Source organism: Lodderomyces elongisporus, chromosome 1 (genome assembly GCF_030384665.1).
Source record: "Lodderomyces elongisporus chromosome 1, complete sequence".
Lineage (NCBI taxonomy): Eukaryota > Fungi > Ascomycota > Pichiomycetes > Serinales > Debaryomycetaceae > Lodderomyces > Lodderomyces elongisporus.
In genome coordinates, this window is record NC_083673.1 from 1969581 (window position 1) to 1985339 (window position 15759).

The 15759-nt window shown below is 42.4% G+C and overlaps 3 protein-coding genes across 3 annotated transcripts; 1 reads left to right on the top strand and 2 right to left on the bottom strand. All coding sequences in view use genetic code 12, as the record gives it.

Moving 5' to 3' along the window:
- Positions 1 to 214: 214 nt before the first annotated feature.
- rrg1 (Protein-lysine N-methyltransferase rrg1) lies at positions 215 to 1621 on the bottom strand (the record flags this gene model as incomplete). The annotated part of the gene is made up of 1 exon (XM_001528162.2): positions 215 to 1621. One exon carries the CDS (start codon positions 1619 to 1621, stop codon positions 215 to 217), a length of 1407 nt encoding a protein of 468 aa, XP_001528212.2.
- Positions 1622 to 2080: 459 nt separating this feature from the next.
- Positions 2081 to 2614, bottom strand: PVL30_000708 (uncharacterized protein; the record flags this gene model as incomplete). Its single annotated transcript, XM_001528163.1, has 1 exon — positions 2081 to 2614. The coding sequence occupies one exon, from the start codon at positions 2612 to 2614 to the stop codon at positions 2081 to 2083; it is 534 nt and encodes a 177-aa protein (XP_001528213.2).
- A 1983-nt stretch (positions 2615 to 4597) lies between these two features.
- PVL30_000709 (uncharacterized protein) lies at positions 4598 to 15596 on the top strand (the record flags this gene model as incomplete). Its single annotated transcript, XM_061119180.1, has 2 exons — positions 4598 to 4601; positions 4717 to 15596. The coding sequence occupies 2 exons, from the start codon at positions 4598 to 4600 to the stop codon at positions 15594 to 15596; spliced, it is 10884 nt and encodes a 3627-aa protein (XP_060975163.1).
- Positions 15597 to 15759: the final 163 nt, after the last annotated feature.

A 15759-nucleotide genomic window follows, 5' to 3' on the forward strand; every position in this document is an offset into this window, starting at 1 on the left:
AGTGCATTTTTGAGAAATAGGAAGAAAAACAAATAGTTTGTTTCAATCTAATATATCGCTCGAGTAATCCTTATATCAGAAAAGAAAAATGACAGAAAAAAAATAAATACATACATACTTATTAGATACATATATTTATTTATTTATATATATATATATATATATATATATATGAATATGTGCATTTCTTCTATTACATAAGCTCTATAGCCCTTCATTGTTTTCCATAACGCCTCCTTTCAAATTTCTTGAAACAAAATTTCATTTCCCCAAAATCGTCAAAACCATCTTCAATTTCACACTCAATCTCTACATAATGCTTATCCATCAAATTCCACAATGTATGTCTTTCCAATTCGAATTTCGGTCGCAAAGGAATTTCAATGAGCACAGAGGGTGGGTTTAATCTGTCTTCACCGACATCAGTCAAAAACATATCGATCATGTTGACTACCCAATGTGGGTGCTGGCTCGAGTATATTGGATCGCTCAAGATGATTGTATCAAATTTTGCCATATTGTATACAGGAGACAGTTCCGGTTGCGACCAGTCTAGCGCCTCGCATTTTGCAAAACAACTGCTATTTGGCCCATAGACACCAACACCATTACTTCCATCATCATCATCATCATCATCATCATCATCCAGTAAACCAAGTCCATTCGCTTTAATGTTGTTTTTCAAATTGGGCACAATTTGAGGTAAATCAGTCAAAGTAGTGTCAAACCCCAAGATGCAACTAATTATCCCCACTAAACCGGTACCAGAACCCAATTCCAAAACACGTCCGTTCAAATACTTTCGTTCGCCATCATTGGCATATTGTAACAAGCGCGAGCTCAAAACCAAAGAACTTCCCCATGTTTTTAAACCAAGATTATCATTAGTCATTGATGGTTCTTTTAAAAAAACAAATTTATTATTGTTTCCATCGCCAGGGAGATATTTGTCTAGCCCAGGTAACATGATCTTCCTTGTAATCTCAGGCTGTGCCATCCTTCCACAATTCTCACTAATTCTCAAGCTTGCCAATCTATGAATTTCATCGCGTCGTGTTTGCAGAGTGATCCAAGTGAGTTCAGTTGAGATGATTCTTGTCAAATATGCATTATATTCTGAAGTAAAATTGGCTCGAAGCGAAGGAGCAAGTCGGGTCACGGATGCCAACTTTAAAGTTGAGTCTAAACGAGGGCAATAAACTTGAAACCAGGGGAGAGCAGATCGGAGATCTGTATGTTGAATATCCTTTTCATTGAATATGGACTCCTCGTCAATCTCATGGGTCAGGTATTCCTTTTGCGTAAAGTTTAATACTTCATCTGGCGATAATAATCTTAAAACCACAGACAAAACTTCAAAAGGAGGCTTCAATTGTAGTAAGGGTAGATCTAGGATATGAAGCGGTTCTAAATCGTCCAGATCACCAATGTCGTCATGTTTGTTATCATGTTCGTTATCATGTTCATTACCATGTTCATTATTCATACTATCATCATTCTTTGTGTGCTTGCTTATCTCTGCCAACTCATCTTGCTGTTGCGCTTCTTCTGTAGAGTTTAACAAATTCTCCACTTCAACACTCAGCGAAGGCGTAAAGAAAGATAACGGATCAAAGTCCATGTAAATGTGATGCAAAAAGAAAAAAAATAAAAACACGTCCTTTTGAAGATTTACTGATTTGTATAGAATGGCATTATAGTTTTTTTTTTTCTTCTTTATTTGAGACTTTAGCTAGATGCAGGATACCTACTTCTTTTTACATTTTTCTTTAGTAACGTCTTTTTTTTTTGGGAGTATACTCGTTTAATCTACAATGTGATATACCATTTGGCATCAAAGACATATTGATCCAGTCTGCTTTTGAATTTTCAGCTCGGCCGAAGTGATCTTGTGAGTAAAAGAGGTTATAACGAAGAGAAGATTCTTTTGTTATAAAAAACAAACAAACAAACAAACAAACAAACAAACAAACAAATCAGTTAAATCCATTCAATCAAAAATCATATCACAAAAAGAAAAAGAAAAAGAAAAAGAAAAAGAAAAAGAAAAAGAAAAAGAAAAAGAAAAAGAAAAAGCTATTTAAAAGTCAATAGTCCTACCGTTATATGTCCACTCTTCACCGTTTCTTAATGGGTCCTGTTTTGGGCCACCGCGTTCTCCAGTCTTTGGATTAACGTCGCCTTCAAATTCTGGTATAATTTTCAAATAAGCGAATGACCCAATATCCAGGTCTCCACTAGGGTTTACTACAGGTGGTGGACGTTCGTTCTCGTTCTCGTTTTCGTTTCCACTTTCGTTTACTTTATGGTTGGCAGCAGCATTCGTGTTCTCAACCTGTGCAGCTTCTTCTTGCGCTTGCACTTGTGCAGCTTGTTGTGCTCTAATCTGATCGTTGTACTCCTCTATAGCTATTTGAGTCTGAGCTCTCTGTTGCAACCTTTCAAATTCCTCTTGCTCCTCTTTGGGAAGTTTTGGAGGGCCCTGGTATGGTTGGCCAAACTTGGCGTAGTATCGAAGAGAAAGGGTTGTGGTAAGTGCAAGTCTGTGTGGAGTGGCATTGATATTGGCTGCTGCATTCTTGATCATGGCAAGTCGTCTAAAGTTGTTAAACATTATTTATAAAAATTAAAGACTTTTGATGAGAGCGCTGTAACAACTTGAAATGAAAATAGTGTTGATTCTTCTATAAATTTCTTGGTTATCAGTTTGCGATGATCAAACCTAAAGAATTCTGTGGTCCTAAGTGATCTCCTTAGTCTCAGATTCAGATTCAGATTCAGATTCAATTTCCAATCTCCGGGGATTTTTTTTTTTTTTTTTCGTTTTCATAGTGCGCAACAATACACTGGTGTCTACATTTCCGCATTCGTAATTAAAAGAGCTATTCAAAGAGATAATGCGAAAGAAGAGGAAAAAGAGAACTTGTAACTGTGACATTGTTGGTCACTTCGGAATTGAAATATATATATATATATATAGATATATATATATATATATTAGGAAGACGAATGTACTCGCTTGTACGCTTATATAACTAGTGGATATATGTACATCGGTGAAGTGCTACTTTTCATCCTGGCACTATAAGCTCAACGCAACTTGGTGAATTTTTGTAAAAGTTTTTTTTTTTTTGGCCATTTTTGCAAAAATCCCACCGTCTTTGTCTTGTTTTAAATTGTTTGCAAATTACACTCTAAAAACATAGTATACTTATAGAAAGTTCTATTACAGTATTCATCTATTCCGAAATGAAACCATTTGAGAATAGGTACAACTACTAGAATTCATCAGTTACATAGTGAGATTCTGATACACACGAGCCAAATGCTTTGCGTGAAGTGAGTTTACTATGTTGTAACAGTACAAGAATTCGCTTGAAAATATTAGACCATTTTTCTTTTTTCTTTTTTTTTTTTTTGTTGTTGTTGTTGTTGTTGCTGCTAGTTAATAAAGTTTATACTTCTAATGCTAGTTTGTCATTGGACCTCCTTAGCCTGGGCAGGCATTCTACTCGGGCGATGCAAACAAAACACGAAAAAGCAGAATTTTTTCATTCTTTTTACTCAAAAAGAATAAATGACAAAAAAAAAAAATACAAAAAGAAAGAATAAATGAACAAATGAAAGATGGAAAGATAAATAAAATAGGTTCACATGGAACAAGAATGTAATGGATGGAGTAAATCTGTTGATGGGGGTATATACTTGTGTAGAATGGTACAAATGGAAGTCTTAAAAAATAAAAGGGTTTAATCGTAGCATGTCAAGAGTGAATACAATTTTTATTATTTTCTTTTTTTTTAAAAATTTATTCTCTGATTTTTATTTTTATTTTTATTTTTATTTTTGCCAAAAAAAAAAAAGAAAAAAATATCTGTCAATTTTTTGGTTGCACAAGGGAAAGTGGTGTTTTGCAAGGTCAAAATAGAAAATTGTTGATCAGATTATTTTTACTAGACCTCGTCTACGTATCACATACCGCCATATTTGCAACATATTTACAACGAATTCGTTTTCTTTGTTTTATTTGTTTTTGCTGTTGTTGAATACTATGTCCCAAAAGAAACTCCACATACTTGATGGTGAACACGCTCCATAGCGGATGTTATTATTGGTACATTATTGGTACACACCTACAACCCAAATGATATGAACCGAGTTGAGGAAAACCCTTGATGGCATTTGAGAGAATAATTCCGGTTAATTATTTATTTTATTATTTTTTATTATTCCAAATCACGCAATTTTATTTTGGGTCCGTCACCCCTCTAATAATGAGGCCATCATAGGGGAAACTACAAGTCTGCTCATCTTGATAAATGTATACAAGCAAACCCTGGAGAACATTGTTACTTCTTCCATTTTCAGTTTTAAATTTTTTAATTTTTCAATTTTTTAATTTTTAATTTTGGGTTTTGGGTTTTGGGTTTTTGAAGAAAAAAAAGATAATTATATCTTGCTGATACTCACGTCTTGATGCCCTACATCATTATGGTCCTTCTTTCTTGATCTATACATATTTTTTTCAAGTCAGCAGACTTTTCGATAACTACTTTGAATGTTCTATATAAATGTCAAAACATTTGCTGAATGTAAAATGAGTGGTTGGTAATACAGGGTTTTGCCAGAACTATCATATTCATGTGGTACTGATGCTACAACAACAACTAATACTACTATTACATTTTGTAACGCTTTTTACAATTGTAAATGCAGCTCAAGTGAGCAATATTTTTACAAGTTTCGACAGCATAGTTTTCAACAATGCAAGAAACCACCCATACAGAGCCCCACATGCATCATTTTACCGTGCAACGCTATCATGGGCAATCAGCGGTGCTGATGTGAAGCCAGGAGATACATTTGTATTGAACATGCCCAACGTGTACAAGTTTGTAACCAATCAAGCGGGAGTGGACTTGGCCGTTGGAGGTATCAGTTATGCAAAATGTACTTTGGTGTCCGGAGAATGGTTGGTTTCGTACTCGCAAATGCAATGTGTGGTAACCTCTAACGTTAAAGAAAATACTTTTGTTGAAGGTCAAATCGACTTGCCTATTTCCTTTAATATTGGCTCTACTTCTGAACCCGCAGACCTCCAGAGGGCAAAGGTTTTCAAAGCTGGTGACAATGAACTTGTTTGGAGTGATGGTGGAAGACCGCTCATTCAAACTGTGAATTTCGAAGCAGGTAACAACTATATCCCTATCGGCGCTTCCAACGATAAAATTTTGATATATGGTCAATATAGTGCACAGCTACAGGAGTTTGACGTGAGGGTGGTAGCTGGAGTATGTCCAAACGGGTATGCTAGTGGTACACTAGGAGTGTCTAATGTTAATACCCCAATCGACTGTAACAAAATTCGCACAGCATTAGCCGAACAATTCAATGATTGGTACATACCAACCAGTGTTGAACCATTTGATTTTAAAATAAGTTGTTCGTCTTCGTCGCTTGTAATATCTTACACCAATGTTCCCTCTAAATATAGACCGATGTTTGATTTGAGGGTTCACCTCGAATCGGATGAAACAATAATTGGTTCCTGGAGAAACTCATACCAATGTCTTGGCGGTGGCACCTATGAGAACTCCTATAGGGTTGGATGGACACCCGGTACGACCGAAAATATCGATATTAACAATGGGTATGTGGTTGAAGTGATCACCAGTACCCACACGGATTCAACAACATTAATAACTACGCAAAATTTTGTTACTGGTGAAGATAAAACAAAAACGGTAGTAGTAAATGTCCCAGTTCCCACTGAGACTTTTAGAAAACCATATTGTGGTGCGCAAGTATATTATAAAACATATACTGCCATCCCAGGAGAAACAGCTTCCATCATAGAATTACAACCGGATCGCGACCTATGTACAACTACTGTATATACCACGACATGGACTAGAACTAATTCCTATGAATCCAAAGTGACTGAATCAGGTGTAGTTTCTGAAGACGGAATATCAACAGTCACTCTCACAACTTTTCCACCTCCATTTACCACTATGTACACAACGACATGGACCAAGACTAACGAGGATGGCTCGGAAGAGACAGACTCTGGTATTGTTACGCAGTCGGATGAGTCTCTTTCTACTGTGACTACGTTCCCACGTCCACATACGACTATGTACACAACGACATGGACCAAGACTAACGAGGATGGCTCGGAAGAGACAGACTCAGGTATTGTTACGCAGTCGGATGAGTCTCTTTCTACTGTGACTACGTTCCCACGTCCACATACGACTATGTACACAACTACATGGACCAAGACTAACGAGGATGGCTCGGAAGAGACAGACTCAGGTATTGTTACGCAGTCGGATGAGTCTCTTTCTACTGTGACTACGTTCCCACGTCCACATACGACTATGTACACAACGACATGGACCAAGACTAACGAGGATGGCTCGGAAGAGACAGACTCAGGTATTGTTACACAATCAGATGAGTCTCTTTCTACTGTGACTACGTTCCCACGTCCACATACGACTATGTACACAACTACATGGACCAAGACTAACGAGGATGGCTCGGAAGAGACAGACTCAGGTATTGTTACGCAGTCGGATGAGTCTCTTTCCACTGTGACTACGTTCCCACGTCCACATACGACTATGTACACAACAACATGGACCAAGACTAACGAGGATGGTTCTGAAGAGACAGACTCAGGTATTGTTACGCAGTCGGATGAGTCTCTTTCTACTGTGACTACATTCCCACGTCCACATACGACTATGTACACAACTACATGGACCAAGACTAACGAGGATGGCTCGGAAGAGACAGACTCAGGTATTGTTACACAATCAGATGAGTCTCTTTCTACTGTGACTACGTTCCCACGTCCACATACGACTATGTACACAACTACATGGACCAAGACTAACGAGGATGGCTCGGAAGAGACAGACTCAGGTATTGTTACACAATCAGACGAGTCTCTTTCCACTGTGACTACGTTCCCACGTCCACATACGACTATGTACACAACGACATGGACCAAGACTAACGAGGATGGCTCGGAAGAGACAGACTCTGGTATTGTTACACAATCAGACGAGTCTCTTTCTACTGTGACTACGTTCCCACGTCCACATACGACTATGTACACAACGACATGGACCAAGACTAACGAGGATGGCTCGGAAGAGACAGACTCAGGTATTGTTACACAATCAGACGAGTCTCTTTCTACTGTGACTACGTTCCCACGTCCACATACGACTATGTACACAACGACATGGACCAAGACTAACGAGGATGGCTCGGAAGAGACAGACTCAGGTATTGTTACGCAGTCGGATGAGTCTCTTTCTACTGTGACTACGTTCCCACGTCCACATACGACTATGTACACAACGACATGGACCAAGACTAACGAGGATGGCTCGGAAGAGACAGACTCAGGTATTGTTACGCAGTCAGATGAGGACCTCAAGACAATCACCACATTCCCACGTCCACATACGACTATGTACACAACGACATGGACCAAGACTAACGAGGATGGCTCGGAAGAGACAGACTCAGGTATTGTTACACAGTCAGATGAGTCTCTTTCCACTGTGACTACGTTCCCACGTCCACATACGACTATGTACACAACGACATGGACCAAGACTAACGAGGATGGCTCGGAAGAGACAGACTCAGGTATTGTTACACAGTCAGATGAGTCTCTTTCCACTGTGACTACGTTCCCACGTCCACATACGACTATGTACACAACGACATGGACCAAGACTAACGAGGATGGCTCGGAAGAGACAGACTCAGGTATTGTTACGCAGTCGGATGAGTCTCTTTCTACTGTGACTACGTTCCCACGTCCACATACGACTATGTACACAACTACATGGACCAAGACTAACGAGGATGGCTCGGAAGAGACAGACTCAGGTATTGTTACGCAGTCGGATGAGTCTCTTTCTACTGTGACTACGTTCCCACGTCCACATACGACTATGTACACAACTACATGGACCAAGACTAACGAGGATGGCTCGGAAGAGACAGACTCAGGTATTGTTACACAGTCAGATGAGTCTCTTTCCACTGTGACTACGTTCCCACGTCCACATACGACTATGTACACAACTACATGGACCAAGACTAACGAGGATGGTTCGGAAGAGACAGACTCAGGTATTGTTACGCAGTCGGATGAGTCTCTTTCTACTGTGACTACGTTCCCACGTCCACATACGACTATGTACACAACGACATGGACCAAGACTAACGAGGATGGCTCGGAAGAGACAGACTCAGGTATTGTTACGCAGTCGGATGAGTCTCTTTCCACTGTGACTACGTTCCCACGTCCACATACGACTATGTACACAACTACATGGACCAAGACTAACGAGGATGGCTCGGAAGAGACAGACTCAGGTATTGTTACACAGTCAGATGAGTCTCTTTCCACTGTGACTACGTTCCCACGTCCACATACGACTATGTACACAACTACATGGACCAAGACTAACGAGGATGGTTCGGAAGAGACAGACTCAGGTATTGTTACGCAGTCGGATGAGTCTCTTTCTACTGTGACTACGTTCCCACGTCCACATACGACTATGTACACAACGACATGGACCAAGACTAACGAGGATGGCTCGGAAGAGACAGACTCAGGTATTGTTACGCAGTCGGATGAGTCTCTTTCCACTGTGACTACGTTCCCACGTCCACATACGACTATGTACACAACTACATGGACCAAGACTAACGAGGATGGCTCGGAAGAGACAGACTCAGGTATTGTTACGCAATCAGATGAGTCTCTTTCCACTGTGACTACATTCCCACGTCCACATACGACTATGTACACAACGACATGGACCAAGACTAACGAGGATGGCTCGGAAGAGACAGACTCTGGTATTGTTACGCAGTCAGATGAGGACCTCAAGACAATCACCACATTCCCACGTCCACATACGACTATGTACACAACGACATGGACCAAGACTAACGAGGATGGTTCTGAAGAGACAGACTCTGGTATTGTTACACAATCAGATGAGTCTCTTTCTACTGTGACTACATTCCCACGTCCACATACGACTATGTACACAACGACATGGACCAAGACTAACGAGGATGGCTCGGAAGAGACAGACTCTGGTATTGTTACACAATCAGATGAGTCTCTTTCTACTGTGACTACATTCCCACGTCCACATACGACTATGTACACAACTACATGGACCAAGACTAACGAGGATGGCTCGGAAGAGACAGACTCAGGTATTGTTACACAATCAGATGAGTCTCTTTCTACTGTGACTACGTTCCCACGTCCACATACGACTATGTACACAACGACATGGACCAAGACTAACGAGGATGGTTCTGAAGAGACAGACTCAGGTATTGTTACGCAGTCGGATGAGTCTCTTTCTACTGTGACTACGTTCCCACGTCCACATACGACTATGTACACAACTACATGGACCAAGACTAACGAGGATGGCTCGGAAGAGACAGACTCAGGTATTGTTACGCAGTCGGATGAGTCTCTTTCTACTGTGACTACGTTCCCACGTCCACATACGACTATGTACACAACGACATGGACCAAGACTAACGAGGATGGCTCGGAAGAGACAGACTCAGGTATTGTTACGCAGTCGGATGAGTCTCTTTCTACTGTGACTACGTTCCCACGTCCACATACGACTATGTACACAACGACATGGACCAAGACTAACGAGGATGGTTCCGAAGAGACAGACTCAGGTATTGTTACGCAGTCGGATGAGTCTCTTTCTACTGTGACTACGTTCCCACGTCCACATACGACTATGTACACAACGACATGGACCAAGACTAACGAGGATGGCTCGGAAGAGACAGACTCTGGTATTGTTACGCAGTCGGATGAGTCTCTTTCCACTGTGACTACATTCCCACGTCCACATAAGACTATGTACACAACGACATGGACCAAGACTAACGAGGATGGCTCGGAAGAGACAGACTCTGGTATTGTTACGCAGTCGGATGAGTCTCTTTCTACTGTGACTACGTTCCCACGTCCACATACGACTATGTACACAACTACATGGACCAAGACTAACGAGGATGGTTCTGAAGAGACAGACTCAGGTATTGTTACGCAGTCGGATGAGTCTCTTTCTACTGTGACTACGTTCCCACGTCCACATACGACTATGTACACAACGACATGGACCAAGACTAACGAGGATGGCTCGGAAGAGACAGACTCAGGTATTGTTACGCAGTCGGATGAGTCTCTTTCCACTGTGACTACGTTCCCACGTCCACATACGACTATGTACACAACTACATGGACCAAGACTAACGAGGATGGCTCGGAAGAGACAGACTCAGGTATTGTTACGCAATCAGATGAGTCTCTTTCCACTGTGACTACATTCCCACGTCCACATACGACTATGTACACAACGACATGGACCAAGACTAACGAGGATGGCTCGGAAGAGACAGACTCTGGTATTGTTACGCAGTCAGATGAGGACCTCAAGACAATCACCACATTCCCACGTCCACATACGACTATGTACACAACGACATGGACCAAGACTAACGAGGATGGCTCGGAAGAGACAGACTCAGGTATTGTTACGCAGTCGGATGAGTCTCTTTCTACTGTGACTACGTTCCCACGTCCACATACGACTATGTACACAACGACATGGACCAAGACTAACGAGGATGGCTCGGAAGAGACAGACTCAGGTATTGTTACGCAGTCGGATGAGTCTCTTTCCACTGTGACTACGTTCCCACGTCCACATACGACTATGTACACAACTACATGGACCAAGACTAACGAGGATGGCTCGGAAGAGACAGACTCTGGTATTGTTACGCAGTCGGATGAGTCTCTTTCCACTGTGACTACATTCCCACGTCCACATACGACTATGTACACAACGACATGGACCAAGACTAACGAGGATGGCTCGGAAGAGACAGACTCAGGTATTGTTACGCAGTCGGATGAGTCTCTTTCTACTGTGACTACGTTCCCACGTCCACATACGACTATGTACACAACGACATGGACCAAGACTAACGAGGATGGTTCCGAAGAGACAGACTCAGGTATTGTTACGCAGTCGGATGAGTCTCTTTCTACTGTGACTACGTTCCCACGTCCACATACGACTATGTACACAACGACATGGACCAAGACTAACGAGGATGGCTCGGAAGAGACAGACTCTGGTATTGTTACGCAGTCGGATGAGTCTCTTTCCACTGTGACTACATTCCCACGTCCACATAAGACTATGTACACAACGACATGGACCAAGACTAACGAGGATGGCTCGGAAGAGACAGACTCAGGTATTGTTACGCAGTCGGATGAGTCTCTTTCCACTGTGACTACGTTCCCACGTCCACATACGACTATGTACACAACTACATGGACCAAGACTAACGAGGATGGCTCGGAAGAGACAGACTCAGGTATTGTTACGCAATCAGATGAGTCTCTTTCCACTGTGACTACATTCCCACGTCCACATACGACTATGTACACAACGACATGGACCAAGACTAACGAGGATGGCTCGGAAGAGACAGACTCTGGTATTGTTACGCAGTCAGATGAGGACCTCAAGACAATCACCACATTCCCACGTCCACATACGACTATGTACACAACGACATGGACCAAGACTAACGAGGATGGCTCGGAAGAGACAGACTCTGGTATTGTTACACAATCAGATGAGTCTCTTTCTACTGTGACTACATTCCCACGTCCACATACGACTATGTACACAACTACATGGACCAAGACTAACGAGGATGGCTCGGAAGAGACAGACTCAGGTATTGTTACACAATCAGATGAGTCTCTTTCTACTGTGACTACGTTCCCACGTCCACATACGACTATGTACACAACTACATGGACCAAGACTAACGAGGATGGCTCGGAAGAGACAGACTCAGGTATTGTTACACAGTCAGATGAGTCTCTTTCCACTGTGACTACGTTCCCACGTCCACATACGACTATGTACACAACAACATGGACCAAGACTAACGAGGATGGCTCGGAAGAGACAGACTCAGGTATTGTTACGCAGTCGGATGAGTCTCTTTCTACTGTGACTACGTTCCCACGTCCACATACGACTATGTACACAACTACATGGACCAAGACTAACGAGGATGGCTCGGAAGAGACAGACTCAGGTATTGTTACGCAGTCGGATGAGTCTCTTTCTACTGTGACTACGTTCCCACGTCCACATACGACTATGTACACAACGACATGGACCAAGACTAACGAGGATGGCTCGGAAGAGACAGACTCAGGTATTGTTACACAATCAGACGAGTCTCTTTCTACTGTGACTACGTTCCCACGTCCACATACGACTATGTACACAACGACATGGACCAAGACTAACGAGGATGGCTCGGAAGAGACAGACTCAGGTATTGTTACGCAGTCGGATGAGTCTCTTTCTACTGTGACTACGTTCCCACGTCCACATACGACTATGTACACAACGACATGGACCAAGACTAACGAGGATGGCTCGGAAGAGACAGACTCTGGTATTGTTACGCAGTCAGATGAGGACCTCAAGACAATCACCACATTCCCACGTCCACATACGACTATGTACACAACGACATGGACCAAGACTAACGAGGATGGCTCGGAAGAGACAGACTCTGGTATTGTTATGCAGTCAGATGAGGACCTCAAGACAATCACCACATTCCCACGTCCACATACGACTATGTACACAACGACATGGACCAAGACTAACGAGGATGGCTCGGAAGAGACAGACTCTGGTATTGTTACACAGTCAGATGAGTCTCTTTCTACTGTGACTACGTTCCCACGTCCACATACGACTATGTACACAACGACATGGACCAAGACTAACGAGGATGGCTCGGAAGAGACAGACTCAGGTATTGTTACACAATCAGACGAGTCTCTTTCTACTGTGACTACGTTCCCACGTCCACATACGACTATGTACACAACGACATGGACCAAGACTAACGAGGATGGCTCGGAAGAGACAGACTCTGGTATTGTTACACAATCAGATGAGTCTCTTTCCACTGTGACTACGTTCCCACGTCCACATACGACTATGTACACAACGACATGGACCAAGACTAACGAGGATGGCTCGGAAGAGACAGACTCAGGTATTGTTACACAGTCAGATGAGTCTCTTTCCACTGTGACTACGTTCCCACGTCCACATACGACTATGTACACAACAACATGGACCAAGACTAACGAGGATGGCTCGGAAGAGACAGACTCAGGTATTGTTACGCAGTCGGATGAGTCTCTTTCTACTGTGACTACGTTCCCACGTCCACATACGACTATGTACACAACTACATGGACCAAGACTAACGAGGATGGCTCGGAAGAGACAGACTCAGGTATTGTTACGCAGTCGGATGAGTCTCTTTCTACTGTGACTACGTTCCCACGTCCACATACGACTATGTACACAACGACATGGACCAAGACTAACGAGGATGGCTCGGAAGAGACAGACTCAGGTATTGTTACACAGTCAGATGAGTCTCTTTCCACTGTGACTACGTTCCCACGTCCACATACGACTATGTACACAACGACATGGACCAAGACTAACGAGGATGGCTCGGAAGAGACAGACTCAGGTATTGTTACACAATCAGACGAGTCTCTTTCTACTGTGACTACGTTCCCACGTCCACATACGACTATGTACACAACGACATGGACCAAGACTAACGAGGATGGCTCGGAAGAGACAGACTCAGGTATTGTTACGCAGTCGGATGAGTCTCTTTCTACTGTGACTACGTTCCCACGTCCACATACGACTATGTACACAACGACATGGACCAAGACTAACGAGGATGGCTCGGAAGAGACAGACTCTGGTATTGTTACGCAGTCAGATGAGGACCTCAAGACAATCACCACATTCCCACGTCCACATACGACTATGTACACAACGACATGGACCAAGACTAACGAGGATGGTTCCGAAGAGACAGACTCTGGTATTGTTACACAGTCAGATGAGTCTCTTTCCACTGTGACTACGTTTCCCCGTAATGAAAATTTAAGTAGCTACTCAGTTTTGTATTCTATCGAATCCTCAATTGTAGATTCGATTGAGTATTCAAGCGAGTTTTTGACAGAGGAAACCAACGACAGTTCAAGCGAAGATTTGACCCAAGCGTCCACCGATAGCTCGATTGACGATACAATAGAAAGTTCGATTGAGGATTTTACTGAAGAGACAATCGAAAGTACAATTGAAGACTCTACTGAGGAGCCGACTGAAAGTACAATTGAAGATTTTACTGAAGAGACAACCGAATGCACGACCGAAGACACGACCGAAGACACAGCAGAAAGTACGACCGAAGATTTTACGGAAGAGCCGACTGAAAGTTCGATTGAGGATTTTACTGAAGAGACAATCGAAAGTACAATTGAAGACTCTACTGAGGAGCCGACTGAAAGTACAATTGAAGATTTTACTGAAGAGACAACCAAATTCACGACCGAAGGCACAGCAGAAAGTACGACCGAAGATTTTACGGAAGAGCCGACTGAAAGTACGATTGAGGATTTTACTGAAGAGACAATCGAAAGTACAATTGAAGACTCTACTGAGGAGCCGACTGAAAGTACAATTGAAGATTTTACTGAAGAGACAATCGAATGCACGACCGAAGGCACAGCAGAAAGTACGACCGAAGATTTTACGGAAGAGCCTACTGAAAGTACGATTGAAGACTCTACTGAGGAGCTGACTGAAAGTACGATTGAGGATTTTACTGAAGAGACAATCGAATGCACGAAAGAGGACACAGCAGAAAGTACGACCGAAGATTTTACGGAAGAGCCTACTGAAAGTACGATTGAAGACAAGACGGTAAGTACGTCAGGGGAGTCAACTGAGTGTGCAACAGAGGATACGGTGAAAACGAAGACAGAGTATTCGACTGAATATACTACGGAATGTACGATAGAGAAGACATTAAAGGTTACGACGAGGGTTTACACGGTCACGTGGACCAAGACCAATGAGGATGGATCTGAGGAGACAGACTCCGGTATAGTGACACAATCCAACGAGCTTTTATCGACTATTTCGACATTCCCACGTCCCACGATCATTACTACTGAATTTACCAAAACATGGACGAGAACTAATGATGATTTTATTGTTGTTACAGAATCAGGTATTGTCACTCAATCAGGAGATTCGTTGAAAACCATGACCACATTTGAGCCTTCGAGAAAAGCCAAGACAACAATTTACACTACGGTTTGTGTCACTACGGATGAGCACGGTGTTACTATAACGAAGTCTGGAGTTGTTTTACAGTCCGATGATGACGTGAAGACTATGACAAAGCAGCGTTCTTCGAACGCCCCACCAAAGAGTTATTTGAGTAGTAGCACACGTGGAGGTTCCACTATCCCAAATATTACTTCTGAGTATGCTGGTTTATCATCGAAACAACTTCCATCGCTATTAGCAGTCGTATTTGCTATACTGGCAATATTCATTTAGTTCAATCGAGTTCTTGACTTTATGACCCAATTCGGCGCTCGTTTGATAGAAATTATTCGTTTCATGTATTAAAAGCGTTCGGTTAGTTGTTGTTGGTCTCACGTGGTGAATCTGTATTAATACTTTTCGGTTTCTTTTTTTTGGTTAATTATATTCGGTTCTT